At 37.1% G+C, this 15,701-nt stretch overlaps 1 protein-coding gene across 2 annotated transcripts in view; it reads right to left on the bottom strand.

The window, feature by feature from the left end:
* Positions 1–763: 763 nt before the first annotated feature.
* The window catches only part of FAM222A (family with sequence similarity 222 member A), a 124,047-nt gene continuing 109,109 nt past the window's right edge, over positions 764–15,701 (bottom strand). For both annotated transcript variants that reach the window (XM_089684097.1, XM_089684098.1), the window contains exon 3: positions 764–9,362. In XM_089684097.1, coding sequence (XP_089540223.1) covers positions 8,119–9,362 — 1,244 coding nt within the window. In that variant the 3' untranslated portion in view covers positions 764–8,118. The remainder of the gene's footprint in view (positions 9,363–15,701) is intronic.

Genomic DNA, 15,701 nt, shown 5'->3' with positions numbered 1-15,701 from the left:
AACAATGGAAACTGATTGCTGGAAAACGTAGGTTAAAAAACGTCAGTTTATCCACGTTATGCGCGTTTATGTTCAGAAGTGTTTTTAAAAGAGAACCTCAGGAGACCCTCCCAAATGCCCAGAATGCACTGAAAAATAGTAAATAATTAACTATTTCAGACATTTTGTGAGAAATAGAGAGAGCAGTATGTGTTGAGATTACCTGTCTTTTCTGGTTGTATTCACTATGGATCCCATAAGCATAATGTTTTCCATTTTACCATTTTTTCCTTCACGCAAAACCTGGAACTGACTGTGCTGATGTGTTAGGTTCATTTGAATACATGGAAAATGCTTTGCATGCATTTCTGATGATGAACAAAAGGCTCTGGACAGCATCTGGATATGAAACAGTTAAAAAATGCTTCTAAGTGGAAACGATTCTAAACGTGGTTAACCGTGTTTACAAGCGTTTGAAACACCGGTAAAATCTGCTCCTGAACGCAAATTTGGTGCGTTCAAAAAAACGACTGTAAACTCAACTGCCTATAAACGACTATGTGTACATGGACACATAGGAAAACATTAGGGAGAGTTCAGGGGCTGCTGGAAAAAAACGATGAACAGCTCCTGAACGTCAATTTAGCAGCTGCAATGTACATGAGCCCTTAGCCTCCCTGGTTGAACAATTCTGAACACGGAGGTATATAGTACAAAATGTCATGGTAGGGATGTCCCACCACTGATGGCATTGGTACACAGGTTAAGGAAAAGTGACTAAGGATTTTGTTTTTGGAAAACCTCTAACTTTATTATGTTATATAAGATATATACAACAAAGGCAACCTATTTAATTATCCATATAAATATGTCTTTTTACAATTCCAAGGCTTTCCCAGAGCGGTATGTTCAAGGCAGGAAATGCTTGGTAATGGGGTTTATGCTAGTTACCACATTATTATTTCAAAGTCCCCAAAGTAATATATTTCCAAATAAAGTAAACATCGCTTATTTCAGTAGATAAATTGCACTTTTAATAAACTGTACAATAAATACAGGAAATTGAAATGAAACAGACAAGAGACAAAGTTCAAATAATATTTCAGTTTTACTCTGGGAAAGCAATATCAGAAGGTACATGTTCATGTTTTTAGCTTTTGATTTTCAAAAACAATTGTAGTGCAGAATTCACAGTGGCCTGTATGCAGGAGAGCGCAACCCTTCAATCAATGTGATCTCATCGTCTTTCAGTGTAGTGATATAGGAATGGATGTATGGCTAAATTTGACACTTTCCAATATGAAACTTTTGAAAGGACAAATAAATAAAATGGGCTGGTGTGCACCTTAAAATTAGCAACTGTTCAAAGATTCATAAGGGACCGATTTAGAGAAGTGATGGTAAGGAGATAAGGATTGTATGTAAAAAGTAAACTCTTTCATGTATAATTGGAAAGAAATAGATAAAGATACATATGCTAAAATGTATGGATTGTAGTATATAGAATGATCAGTAGATGGAAGGTTAAACGTTTTATGTAATAAAAAATTGATGGTTGTTTTAGATTATTGATATGCTGGCAAATTATTAAGGTGTACCTGTAAGGATAAAAAAACAATCAAATTTCTGGCTTATACTGGGTGGAACAGTGTTGATATTCATTGGCACCCTATATATTATAAAAAGGGGGATGCCATGCAGCAGAAAACAGGGGTCTGAGGCAGACAGTCTCTTAAGAAATAATGACCATCCACACACTGGCCTTACCCCCTCAACCTGTTGACACACAGAGTTTTGGTTGAAAAAAAGTATTTTTTTTGTGTTTACAGCTACACAATTACTTGCTAGTCTGTCCAATGCAGCCACCAATTTAGTTATACTTTAAGAACAAAGGTGGAAGAGTATGAGACAAAGAACATTCAGCAAAAGTAAAGAAATGTAAAAAAAAATGTAGTAATTGTAGAAAAGATATTTTAGGTAAGAATTTGAAATCTGGAAGCCCCCCTCTGCTGAAGTATTAGATACCAATAAAGGAAAGGCTAATATCTGTATGTGCCCTACTTGCTAAGTAATTATTGGTCACAAAAGTGTACAAGTGTGTGCTAACAGCAATCTGTAAAACAGTATTATGTCAGAAAAATGGTCCTTAACAGCTCATGCACAAAGACAAATCTGAAAATCCTGACCACAAATGTCATCCAGTTGTGTGCTTTTATCATAAAGGTAAATGTTGGGTGTGAACCACCCAATAACATAGGTGAGGTGGTAAGATTTTTTATTTTACCCTGTGCATGAACCCTAAGCGGTACATTCATATGGGCTACAAAAACTGAAGCTCCATGTATTATAATCACAAGCAAAACGTTTTTTTTTTTTTTGTAGGCACTAATTAATAGATCAAAGGGGTAAAGAGTAAAGGTTTCCTTGGGTGTGTGGAGACCTTTTCCCACTTTAAATATCCATAATATCTATACCAGAGGCCCAGACAATGATCAAAACCTGACATAGTTAAATTTATCTCCCATTACAACAACTAGGTATGGTGCTCAAAGTCACTACCATGTAGACATTAAGGTAACTGTGTCATTAGCTGCTAATTCCCAAACTGGATATAGAGGTACCCGTACATTCCTGCATAATGACCCAACAACCCCCCCACCCTCCCAGGAGGCTTGAAACCTGGAATATTTATTTATGCATATACCAAGTTTAGCAGGAAATTTGACGTTCAGCCCACCCTCTCCCAGGCCCATTTGCTGGTCCAACATTGTGATGTGCATCCAGACCAAAAGAGATGCATTCCACGTAGGGCCTGGATTTAAAAAAAAATTCATGGCTCCTGCTGTACTTTGTAAAAAACTGCAGGCATGTGTGATAGTTCAGGTTTACTACCAGTGTAGTTTTCCCTTCATTCTGTCCACGGCAATTACTTTATCGGGTTGAAGGGGAAAAAAACCCCCCAGATAACTACACATACAGAACAGATTGAATGGGTACAACTTATACTGCTAGCTTTGTCAATGACGCCATTGTAATACATAAAAGTGACTCATGTTCACAGGTTGCACACCCTAACATCAAATTACTAATTTTCTGGTCTATTATCTATTTGAAATATTTAAAAAATAAGTCCAGGATGTAAACCAATTAAACGTTTTTTAGATGGCAGAAATGGCAAACTAATTCTTGCAGATCTGTTTTTAAACAAAGAAAGACGTATGAGGAAATGTTCTTAGTTTTGATTTTTTTTTTTTTTTTAGCAGCCAACATGTAAATTAAACAATATTATTACACTACAAAAATTATATTCAAGTTTTCAAGTATTTATTTTTATTATTTTATTTACTTTAAATAACCTCCTGCATTCTCTCTTCTGATCTACATTTTGTACTAGTGCAAGTTATGGCCTAAAAAAAAATCACGTTACCATCTCTTTAATTAATTTATTTTCTGCCAACCTTTTCTGACAGAGTAGCAAAATTAATTTATTTTATCCAGTAAAGCAACACTGGCATGAGTATATATATATTTTTGGATAATATATATGTTTATTATTGTGTTTCAGAGTAGAAGAGCAATGTATTCAGCTGTTAATAGCAGCAACAATGAAGCCTGAACACCCATTTGCATCCTTAGCACAATCTTGTGTAAGCATGTGTTTGAGTGTAACGCTTAAATTTACTGGGCTAAAACACCACAGATTCAATGGAAAGAGAAAGAAAAAAAAAAAATCACAATAAAGGACTAATCTCTGGTTTCCATAAATTAAACATTTCATCACCAAAGAGACTTGAATGCATTGTGGATTAATTAAACAGATTGAGTAGGGGGAGCCAAATCAATTATGTCTGGTGAAAGATTAAGATCTTCAGTCTAGCCTATTTTTAACAATTTCATATTAAAAAAAAAGATTAAAAAGAATAAAATTGTATAAAAGAAGGACTAGGTTACTATCCTTCCAGATCAGATTCTTAGGGTAAACCTGCTCTATTTTTCCTCCTAAAAGCAAAGATGGAGGGACTTTAGGAATATGCTTACATGCCATTAAAGGATAAGTTCAAAATAATCCACATGTTTTTGTAAACAAAAACAAAATATTTTCATTACACAGGATCATGCAAAGCATTGGACCCATGGTCAGTGGATCACAGGTGCAATATCAAGCTCCTGGAGACATTTACTCTAGCTTTTTATCCATAACAGCTTGAAAATGGAAGAAAGTTTGAATTGACTGTGAGCGTGCTGATCAGTGTGCTCACAGTCCATTGCAAACTGCAAGCCATCTGCAGCAATGGCAGATGGGACTTGTATTTTCATTATTCACAGATTTATGAATGAATGATGTCAATGTGTGGGAGGAGCCCCACACAGCTGTTCAGATTTGAAATGTGGCAGCAGCTTTGGGGGAAAACCCCCACCTACTGTCACAGGGGGGAACTCAACAGGTGGGGGCGTTTGCTACATAGCAACATGTTACAACCTAGATCCAGTTGCAACATGATGCTAAAGCTGAACCTATACTTTGCCGGTAGGTACCTGCAAGGGCCCGCATGCTGCATCTGATCCTTTTGTAGCACCTCACTACTCTAAAAATTGGGGGTCCAGGTTCCAACAAGCTTGTCTCTGGCTCCTTCTCACAATCAGCACCTTATTATTGCTTAGTGACAGTGTTGGGGGTACCCAGTTACTAGTAAGCTGGTTGGGTATTGTCACCCTGCATTTTGATGGTGCAGGAGAGCTATATGGAGATGTATTGTGCAGACACCTGGAGGTGTCCCTTTGTTTGGTAAAGAAACATATTAATCTGTGCAGGAGGGGAAAACAATCTTTGAAACAATTATTACAGAATCACAGTTGTGCATTGTACAATGAAAAAATGACTGTAGAGACAATTTTGGTTTTAGTAACCGCAGACTATAAGTGAACTTAAAAAAACTAGTTCCCTTTAGCAGTATATTGGAACTGACAAAAAAAAAAAAAGTAGTTTCTGGCTAAATGGTCCACCAAACTGGCAAAAGTCATCCGCTGACATTGTTTTTCACTCTGCAGCTGACAGAACTGTTCCTTCCTTACTTTTTGTATCTGGAGGATAGGAGTTCTGTCAATGCCACCACGAAAATGGTTGTCAAGAAAAAGAGAACTAGGATAAAGAAAAAAAATCAGCAGGTTGGAAAACAAAAACATGTATAAATCATGTATTTATTACTTGTAGTATATTTTACTTTAATAGGTATACCCAGGAATTCTTGACCCTTTTACCAATATGGTAATATGATTTTCAGGGAAGTTTAAAAGTTTAAATGTAAAAACACATGTGAATCCAAATAAAATTAGTTTCAGGCAAACTATACAGGAAAAGGACTCTATTAAACTGTTACTTTCAAGGCACAATGGTCCCTTCTTTGTAGAACTTCACAGCAGTTTCCTGTATACTTAGCTTTCGGAAAGATACCATCTGAGCTAAAATACAAGTTTGTTTAATGTTATAAAGTAGCATGTAACATTCACAAACAAATATGTGATTTCAATGCTAACCAAACTATATCAAAGTTGATCAATTTGCTGTGAATGGCAAAAATGTGGCTTAAATATTACCAATCACAACACTGAGAAAAGTACTTTGGAAAGATGTTAATTTTGTAATGTAAAATATATAAGCACAAATTCTAGCTTTGGCAAAGTTGCCTGTGAAGTTGAGAACCAGTGTTTTTGGTCTGCCTTATTAATCCCTGATGTTAACCATTTATGGCCTCACAAAAAAACCAAAAAAAAACAAAAAAACACACACACAAACAAAACACTAATACTACTGTAAAAAAAAACATATATAAAAATACCAAAAAAATGTGTATACCTCCAATGATGCGATACAGACAGACAATAGAAATTTAAAATATTATCAATTTATTTCACAAACTGCAAACATTAAAAAAAAAAAAAATTAAAACCATGTATGTAAGTTAGCCATCCGAAATTCATATGGCCTTGAGATCAGCTTTTAAAGGCTGATGCATTTTGCGAGTAACCCCGCTTCATCAGAACCTCAGATCTCAATAAGAGAGTGTTGTAACAATACATATGATTGAGTTATCATATAAATTCTCAAACAAATCTGAAGTACATATCATATGTAAAAAAAAGATGTAATAATCAATAAAAAAAAAATCAATTTTTATCATGCCTATTCTGGATAGACAACGGGATCCAAAGAAAAAGGGAGACAACTATATAATTTCATAATTTCATGATACATTCGTATAAAAAAAATAAAAAAATCTGCATCTCCAAATAAGCTCTTAAATCTCAAAACAATATGAATTTTGGATGGCAAACTTACATACATAGTTTTAAGATTCTTAAATGTGTGAAATAAAGTGTTAATATTTTACATTTCTATTGTCTGTCTGTATCACGCCATTGGAGGTATTCACAAAGTCCCCCCCCTTTTTTTTTGTATTTCTATATATGAATTACGAAAGGGATGATACCTCCAAGGGCTGAATTGTCCTAACATCCCATCCCCACACATAATTTTTCTTTTGTAATTAAAACAAAAAAAAAACAGTTAAAGGAAATATTGGACTAAATTCTTACATAGCCTTTTGTGTTAACAGATATTTTTTATTTCTTTTGTTTTAAAAAGCATTGGCATGTGTTTTCACTACAGCTAATTTGAATTACAAAATGCAGATCAATGAACAAATAACAGAGAATGCAAAACATTCCCCCAACAGATTTTAATGCATTGGTGCAAAAAGGTTTTGTTAAAAGCAACACATTAATTCTAGTGTGTACATTTTACTGCAATTTGAAATGCACAGTGCCTGATATTAGCAAGCCCTAAGTATACTCCAATGGATATTATGTAATTAGTTTTAAGAGAAATGAATAGAAAATAAAATCTTCCCTAATCCCTGCCCCAATGTCTCAATCTTTGCCAACCTAACAAAATTTTGCATATGTGTTTGTGAATGTTTCCAGTCTATTTATATAAGGCAACTTGTATTTTTGGCTCGTGGTTCTTTGAATTACAATACCTGCTTTTTTTTTTTTTTTTTTTACAGCAAACCCTTTACAGTGTTAATATTTGGTATGTAAGATTTTACTACAAAGTAATCACAAACAGAGAGAGATCGCAACTATAGTGGGTGACTGATGAATGGTCAAATTTGCTAACATAAGTAATTACTATACCTGAAGACCCCTGCAATTATGACATAAATTAAGAACAGCCCACATCATCACAGCCCCCAATGAACAGTTATTTTAGTGATAACAAGCATCATTCTAGTGGGATATGAAGCATCAACCTGCAACCCAGATTTCAAACACAAAAACAGCAGTAGGCTTAGTAGACGGTAAGGTAAACATGAAAGAATAACTTGTTTTGTTACATAGTCTTATTCCACAAAATGTGAAGATGAAGTAATAATTTAAACATTAAATATAACTCATAATTACTTGATGTAGTATTTAATCAGGAAATGTTTCTTCATGGAAAATATATATATATATATAAAAAATAAAAGACTATATCTAAAACAAAACTTGTTATTTGTTTGGGAATACATATTATTCTCTAATTTGATCTGGCAATTAAATAATAATTCTTTCACAATGAAACGTGTATACTTATAAATTTAGGGGAATAAAAAAAAAACAAAAAAAAAACTTGTGTATAACATAAATAAATAACCTACTGCCTTCATTTTTATGCCATAATGGTGAGAAATGTTGCTGCATTCAGACACAACGTTTATTTATGGAAACAAGAATTGAGATTTCAACAATTACAAAAATAAACAACAAAATAAAAAAAGAAATGGAGAAATAAGAAGGTACGACCAGTAGCTCTTTCTATGTTACTTTTTAAGACAAAGAAAGAAAAACCTGTGTTGATAGAGCCATGCTCTTCCTTTCACTTGCCATAAACAGAAAGCGCAAGAGGGGAAGAGGCAACCATTCTTAGTTGGGAATGACCTGCAATGCTATGCATTCTAGATGCAGAGCAGTGGTTGTTTCCTAACACCATCTCTGCCCTCACTGCACTTACAAACATACCTTCTTAGGGCTAAGTAGCATAATCTAGTTTACAGATTACAACCAGTGTTGGCCACCATTACATAAAAAGCAAGAATTTTATCTGTAAATGGGCAGACGGATGTGGGCATGCTGATGATCAAGAAGCCTTGGCACAGACACTGTTTCGTAACCCTTGCCAAGCATCTGCTCCTTAATACAAGGTGGGTGAATGTCATTGATAAGATACTCCAAAGACTGAAGACTACTGCTAAGGATAGAGGTATTGCAAAGGGTCTTGCTGGGGATGCTGGTTAGTCCATCTGATGGATGTACCCCCAAATCCCTGTGACCATTGGCAAGTTCCTGGGGATTGTAACAGTCACTGTTGGGAGTGACCAAGATACTGTTCCATGGAGGAGCAAAGTATTGCCCCACTGAAAAATTACCATGCATGCCAACACAGTTCAGTGGGGAAGAGCTGACTTTTTCAACGGCACTAGCGAGAGTATAAGGGCGAGATACTCCAGGGCACACTTCTGGTGACTTGCTGACTGCTCCACCTCCACCACTGCCTCCACTGTATATCCGAAGTTGCTGCTGTTGTTGCTTCTGTTGCCAAATTAGGTAGTCCATGCTATCCTGATAGGATCCAGGTTTCGCTATTACTGGGGCAGATCCTAGTGCCATCTCAGCACCTGCTCTACAGTCTTGCAAGACAGTGCCCGTATAAGCCACAGTGCCCCCGGTCATTGCAGTAAAGCCATTGGTCATTCCCTGCTTAGCTGGACTAGAGTTAGTAACCACCACACCCTGACAAGCCTGGTGAGAAGCTTGAGCCTGGCACTGTTGGTTAATCTGGTAAATTATGCTTTGAATGGAGGGCAGATTAGACTGTTGGAGTGTTAAATTTCTACCTGTTAAAGGAATGACTGATGTTGCCACAGTCACATTGGGTGGCACTGGTGCATCCATCTGCTTCTGAGTTGCAAGATAACTCAGCTGTCCATTGCAAGGTTGGCCTTGTGTTAAAGTGCTTGTCATGGTGTAAGGAGCAACACCAACCTGTGCAGCAGAAATCTTAGTTCGTTTTCCCTCTACATTCTTCACTACACTCTTGCTAGAAGATTTAACAATAGCAAGCAGGCCTTGATAGCCACTTGTGTGTATTGGGTAAGGGCTGTAGCGCTGGCCTGTGGTATCATAACCATTTACAGTCCGATTTAGGTGCTTGTGCTGAGGAACCCTGATGTTGGTGGGGAAGATCTTGATAGTTAGTGGGTTGCTTGCAACTTTCTGTGCGTAGGCATCTAGTTCAGCAGGACTTGGGTATCTTGTAGTCTGCATTGGTGTGATAGTTTCACCTGGAAAATGAAAGAAGAAATCAGTATGACTGTGCTCCGCAATTTAAACCCATGTAGAGTTCTGAGGATGTTTTAATCAATACCAAGATACAGAATTCACCATGAAGAATGAGGAGAGAAGAATGAATAAATAAGGAAGGAAGGCTTTGTATATATTAAAGAAAACCTTTCCCAGAGGTCGTCTAGCAGTAATGTGGACCCACTAAAGTGACGCACTGAGCCACAGACCTTAGCTACATATTTTCTTGGGGTAACAATCTTTTGAAATAGCAAGTCAGAATGAGAGCCAGACAACTAGCATTTGCAAAATGAGAAGCCAACAATCAACTCTTGTTGTGTTTAGACAGATGTAGGTGCCTGAATGCAAAAGTGGGATGAAGGAAAATTATCTAACAGATTCCTCCATCCATACAAGCAAGGTGGATGGAGGAATAAACGCCACTGGGACACTGTACTCTGATAGCGGCTCCCACTGCTCTCAGAATACACTGACCAGTGGCTGCAGCTGCTGATTGACAAAAGTTTTCCAGCATGTCCATTTGACAGAAGTTGATCTAACAATCGAACAAGGTAGATCCTGCTGAACTGACTAAACGTCGTTCTGACTATAGCCAGCATTATAGTGATTTAACATTATTTCAGGCTTCTGATGTGGATTGTTATAACTATGAGCTTATGCAGCTAGCACTAAACTAGAGCAACCAATCTCCCAACAGAGCACACTGCTGTAAATTGAAGTTTGATTGGCTAGTACAACTAACAGGACTTGGATAGCAATATTCTTTTTTTTTACTTAATGAAATGATCCAGAACGTGCTAATCCAATGTTCTAAATTCAGAGTTGATAAATTATGAAAATTAACCCCAGATAGCCAGGCTGGGTTTCATGCGGACATTAAGCACACACAGACATCATATTAAAAAGGAGAAAAATGGTAAACGTCAGCTAGAAAAGACAGGCATTATGCAGGTGAAAGGTTGTTCTAGACATAGCTGTGGCCACCTAGCAGTCTTTTGAAAACTTCTATTATTCAAAAAGATTAAAATGTTTCACACCAGTTTAAAGAAAGAAAATGAAAGAATGAAAACTTGACAAAAATCTTCAAAACGTAGAACATTCCAGGCGGCACCGTCAATGATTATAGCGGTAAATTATGTCTTGTGTCTTTTTGATTACTAAAAAAAAAAAAGTCCATATTTTGTGAGATGGCAGTTAATAATTTAATGACAGGGGAGGAAAGAGCTGTCAGTTCAGCACACATTTGTCTCTATTCTTCTGTTAACAGACAAAAAGCCTTAGAACTGTGGCATTTGGTTCCACCCAAAAGTACTTGGGGAGACAAAAATTACTGAACTGCTGTCGCTAAAAATTCCCTATAATTAATGAAAAAAAAAATCTACACTTTATAATTTAACCCTTACGTCATCTGCCGCTAGACACTGCAGTGGGTATTTCCAATTGATGGAGCGATAACAGTATGATCAGTGACATTTCTATTTGATGCATGTTGATTTGCACAGACCTCTATGGGCTAAATAACTGCCTTCATTTTGTACTGCAGATTTTTTAGAACCACTTTTAATTTTAGATGATTGTGTGATTGCATGGTTACTTATGCTGAGCAAACGCAATGCAATTTCATCAAGCAAAAACAAATTAGGCACTGCTTTAATTATCTGGGAGTATCAGGTTTCATAATCAAAGCGTAACCAGCATTTAACAAAAACACCCTTTGTTAGCAATAATCAATTAAGTCTTTCAGCATGCTGGGAAATTCTGTTGTCCAAACACAGAATTTATTTTTGGGTGGAAAACCATGGAAGATAGTTCAACCTTTCCACACACTAATCGGTTTTTTATGACAAAAGGTTTATGTTTTTGTATATTTTTTTACATGAAGAATACATTGTCCCAGCTTGTTTGATATATTTTCAGCGCTAGAATGTGATGTACAGCAGCATAGAGTAAGCACAAAGCATCAGTTAATTGGCACATATTTTATACGGAGATTCAAGGTATAACGAACTACATAACAGTCTTCTTCTAATAATACAAATGAGAATGAGAATGAAAAGGTCTGTGTGGTTTCTTTATAGCATATTTGCTAATGCTTTGCCTGGACTTCTTGAGATGATTGGAGACAATTATGAACTGGCAATGTTATCTATAGCAACCGTTTAGCAGTTTGCTTAAATTTTTTAAGCCAATGTAGGAAAATTGTACAGTTTAATTGGTTGCAATGGGTAACAGCTTTTTTTTTTGCATATGTTTTCACTAATGTTCCCAATGCATAAAATAATCTGATAGGTTTCCAAGTACTGTTTTCCATTTCACTGCTTACCCTAAGAGCTAGAGCATGAGCAGTGTTAGAGGAGTCCTCCTAATGTGTCTCGACCTTATTCTTGTGTTTTCTAGGACCCTAATGATAACACTTTGTCAGTCACTGCACTACGAAGGAAAGTAGCATCTATGCATTCTAGCTATTCAGACAATATCCAGAAAAAGGCAGATATGCTAGACTAATTGTAATGTGAATCTAACCATTTTTAAAGGAAATTGGAGTTTTTCTCAGAAGACAAGAAGATGGAAATGTCACAGACCAGAACCCAGACAATATATGGGACGGTGAAGATATGGTTTCAACCTAAGCTCCTCCTGACTACACCCCTCTGACATGTTTTGCCTTGCACATGGGGCTTAATCATAGAGATAAGGTCTACAGTTTTTCTCAAACACATACAGTGGCACCAATAGCTAAAGCTTCCTACATTAAAAAATCTTTCATCTCCTGTTGCCCAGAACCAACAGTGAGGTGAATGATAGTACAACTAATATATCTGCTTTGCTAAAGAGGAAACGAATATGAGATGAAATAATAAATAGAAAGAGGTGGAAAAAAAAAACCCTGGAGCACATCCATATATATTAACACTCCTACTGCTGCCCGTGTCCCCATTGAGAAAAAACATCCTATAAGAGACTACTCTTTGCAAGAAAATGTGATAAGAAATTTAAAACATTGAGCTATCACCAGAACAGCAATACAGGGGAAATCTTCCAGTGGGGACACATGTTCCATGACAACTAAAGCTGGCCATTCATGAATCATAATTCGGCCAGTTCAGCAAGGAACGGCTGAATGTAGATCCATGTATGGGCTAGGTGGTGGTACACAAGTTGACCTATTGATTGACTTGTGTACAACCAGCCTGTCGGGTTTTTTGCAATCAGTGCCTCCGGGTATAGCTGGCAACCCTGATCATTCTATTCTGCTGGCGGGGAAGGCTGAATATAAAGCAGAGAGAGGATTCCCGTATCCACATTGAATGTGTGGATGGGGGAATCGGCTCATTTTTCTTCGTTCAACCCACTGGTTGAACAAAAAAGAATTATTCACGTGGGACCTCCCTTAGAGTGAATATTCTATTACTTACTGTTAAGTGTAATGGACTGGAAGTTAAACCTGAGGTTTAGCTAAACAAAAAAAATTCTCACTAAAGCTTTACTGATAGTACTTGCCAGCAAAAAAAAGTATGTCCTGCGGGCGGTTGGATCCAGTAGAAATCTTCTGTGCAGGGATGCTGGTGCTCTTCCTATCCCTCAACGTCGAGCACTACAATGGTTAATCGTTTTTTTTTCTAGGCAGAACTTTAGTGAAGACGGTCTGAAGGGGTCCCACCCCATTCTCCTCCATTGAAAAAAGCCTTTGCATAAATAACATTACACATAGAACAATCTCTGAATAAAGGGAGGGTTTTGTAATTTGTCTGAATTTTCTCCGTTCATAAATACTGAAAACAAGGAAAGAACTTCTCAATGGAGGAGAGGGCAAGTCCTCAGCAAACCGTCTTCACAGTAACTCTGGCTGAAAATTGGAAGCAAAAAGCCTCTGCCACTCTGGATGACCAGCATCAGGAAGAGGTCCAGCATTCCTGTACAGTAGATTTTTTTGCAGGATCGACTTGCCTGCATAACATGGGACAGATAAGTAATGTTGTCAGGAAAGCTGTAGAGATTTTTTGTTTTTCAGCGTTTTGAGATGGTTCACACTGTGGAATCGCAACGCATTCCTGTTCAAATCACTTGTGATTCTGTGCAGTGTGATTTGAGCCCGTTCATTTTGCATGGCTCAAATCACACCACATCCACATGAAAAAGGTGTGGGTACCTTTTTTTGGATCACATACAGTGGGGATCGAAAGTTTGGGCACCCCAGCTAAAAATGTGTATTAATGTGCATAAAGAAGCCAAGGAAAGATGGAAAAATCTCCAAAAGGCATCAAATTACAGATTAGACATTCTTATAATATGTCAACAAAAGTTAGATTTTATTTCCATCATTTACACTTTCAAAATAACAGAAAACAAAAAAATGGCGTCTGCAAAAGTTTGGGCACCCTGCAGAGTTAATATCTTGTACTGTCCCCTTTGGCAAGTATCACAGCTTGTAAACGCTTTTTGTAGCCAGCCAAGAGTCTTTCAATTCTTGTTTGAGGTATCTTTGCCCATTCTTCCTTACAAAAGTCTTCCAGTTCTTTGAGATTTCTGGGCTGTCTGTCACGCACTGCTCTTTTAAGGTCTATCCATAGATTTTCAATTATGTTGAGGTCAGGAGATTGTGAAGGCCATGGCAAAACCTTCAGTTTACGCCTCTTGATGTAATCCCCCGTGGATTTCGAGGTGTGTTTAGGATCATTATCCATTTGTAGAAGCCATCTTCTCTTTAACTTCAGCTTTTTTACAGATGGCATCAAGTTACCATCCAAAATTTGCTGAAATTTTATTGAATCCATTTTTCCTTCTACTCGTGAGATGTTCCCTGTGCCACTGGCTGCAACACAACCCCAAAGCATGATTGATCCAACCCCATGCTTAACAGTTGGACAGAGGTTCTTTTCATTAAATTCTGTGCCCCTTCTTCTCCAAACGTAAATTTGCTCATTTCGGCCCAAAAGTTCAATTTTAACCTCATCGGTCCACAGAACTTGTTTCCAAAATGCATCAGGCTTGTCTATATGTTCATTTGCAAAGTTCAAACGATGATTTTTGTGGTGAGGACGTAGAAGAGGTTTTCTTCTGATGACTCTTCCATGAAGACCATATTTGTACAAGTATCTCTTTATAGTGGAATAGTGTACCACAACTCCAGTGTCTGCCAGATCTTTCTGGAGGGATCGTGCAGTCAAACGTGGGTTTTGAATTGTTTTTCTCACAATCCTGCGAGCTGTTCTGTCTGATATTTTTCTTGGTCTTCCAGATCTTGCTTTAACTTCCACTGTTCCTGATGACTGCCATTTCTTAATTACATTCCGAACAGAGGATATTGACATCTGAAAACGCTTTGCTATCTTCTTATAGCCTTCTCCAGCTTTGTGAGCGTCAAGTATTTTCAGTTTCAGTTTTCTAGACAACTGCTTAGAAGAACCCATGGTGCTGATTGTTGGGGCAAGGTCAGATGAGTGTGGGCATTTAAAACCTTTGAGATTGACATCACCTGGTCTTCCCAGACGATGATTGAGAACAATCCATGACACTGGCAGGTCTCAGCTTGGCAAAGGGGGCAGTGCATGCTATAAATTCTGCAGGGTGCCCAAACTTTTGCAGACGCCATTTTTTTGTTTTCTGTTATTTTGAAAGTGTAAATGATGGAAATAAAATCTAACTTTTGTTGACATATTATAAGAATGTCTAATCTGTAATTTGATGCCTTTTGGAGATTTTTCCATCTTTCCTTGGCTTCTTTATGCACATTAATACAAATTTTTAGCTGGGGTGCCCAAACTTTCGATCCCCACTGTAGGTGTTCACATTCATATGATTGGATTCAGGTAAATGCACTGTATTTTGAGACCTGTTTTTGGGGTGTCATTAACTTGACACCTGCAGCAGATCGCATGAACATAGTGTGATTGATATCTGGTGCAGTAAACGCATATGAATCACTACGTTTCCTGCACCAAATCAGTGGCTAAGGGATATCTCATCAAAAGAATACAGATGGGAGAAAAAAGACATTGGTTTTAGCCATTCCAAACTATATACAAAATGAAAAAGAAAAGTTTAGGCTTCAGATGTACTTTAACTTTAGAATGTAAACAGATTAGTGGAACATGGAAAGGAAGGGAGATGTGAAAGCACAGAAGTGGGAAAACCATTTATTTTTCTAGATATACATTACAATGGGAAGAAAATACAGTCTATAACCTATACTCCTTTTTCTTGACCTTATGGTCATCAAGCCTGTTTTAGCTGACATTGCAATGGCCTTGGAGAAAACACCTTACTCTATGTTGTTATTAATCAACATTAAGCAAAAATAACCCTGGGGCTTAAAGTCT

Source organism: Staurois parvus, unplaced genomic scaffold (assembly GCF_062004578.1).
Source record: "Staurois parvus isolate SC_StPar_1 unplaced genomic scaffold, SC_StPar_1.0 ptg000336l, whole genome shotgun sequence".
NCBI lineage: Eukaryota > Metazoa > Chordata > Amphibia > Anura > Ranidae > Staurois > Staurois parvus.
The sequence above is the reverse complement of the archived record's forward strand: the minus strand, read 5'-3'. Positions and strand labels throughout refer to the sequence as shown.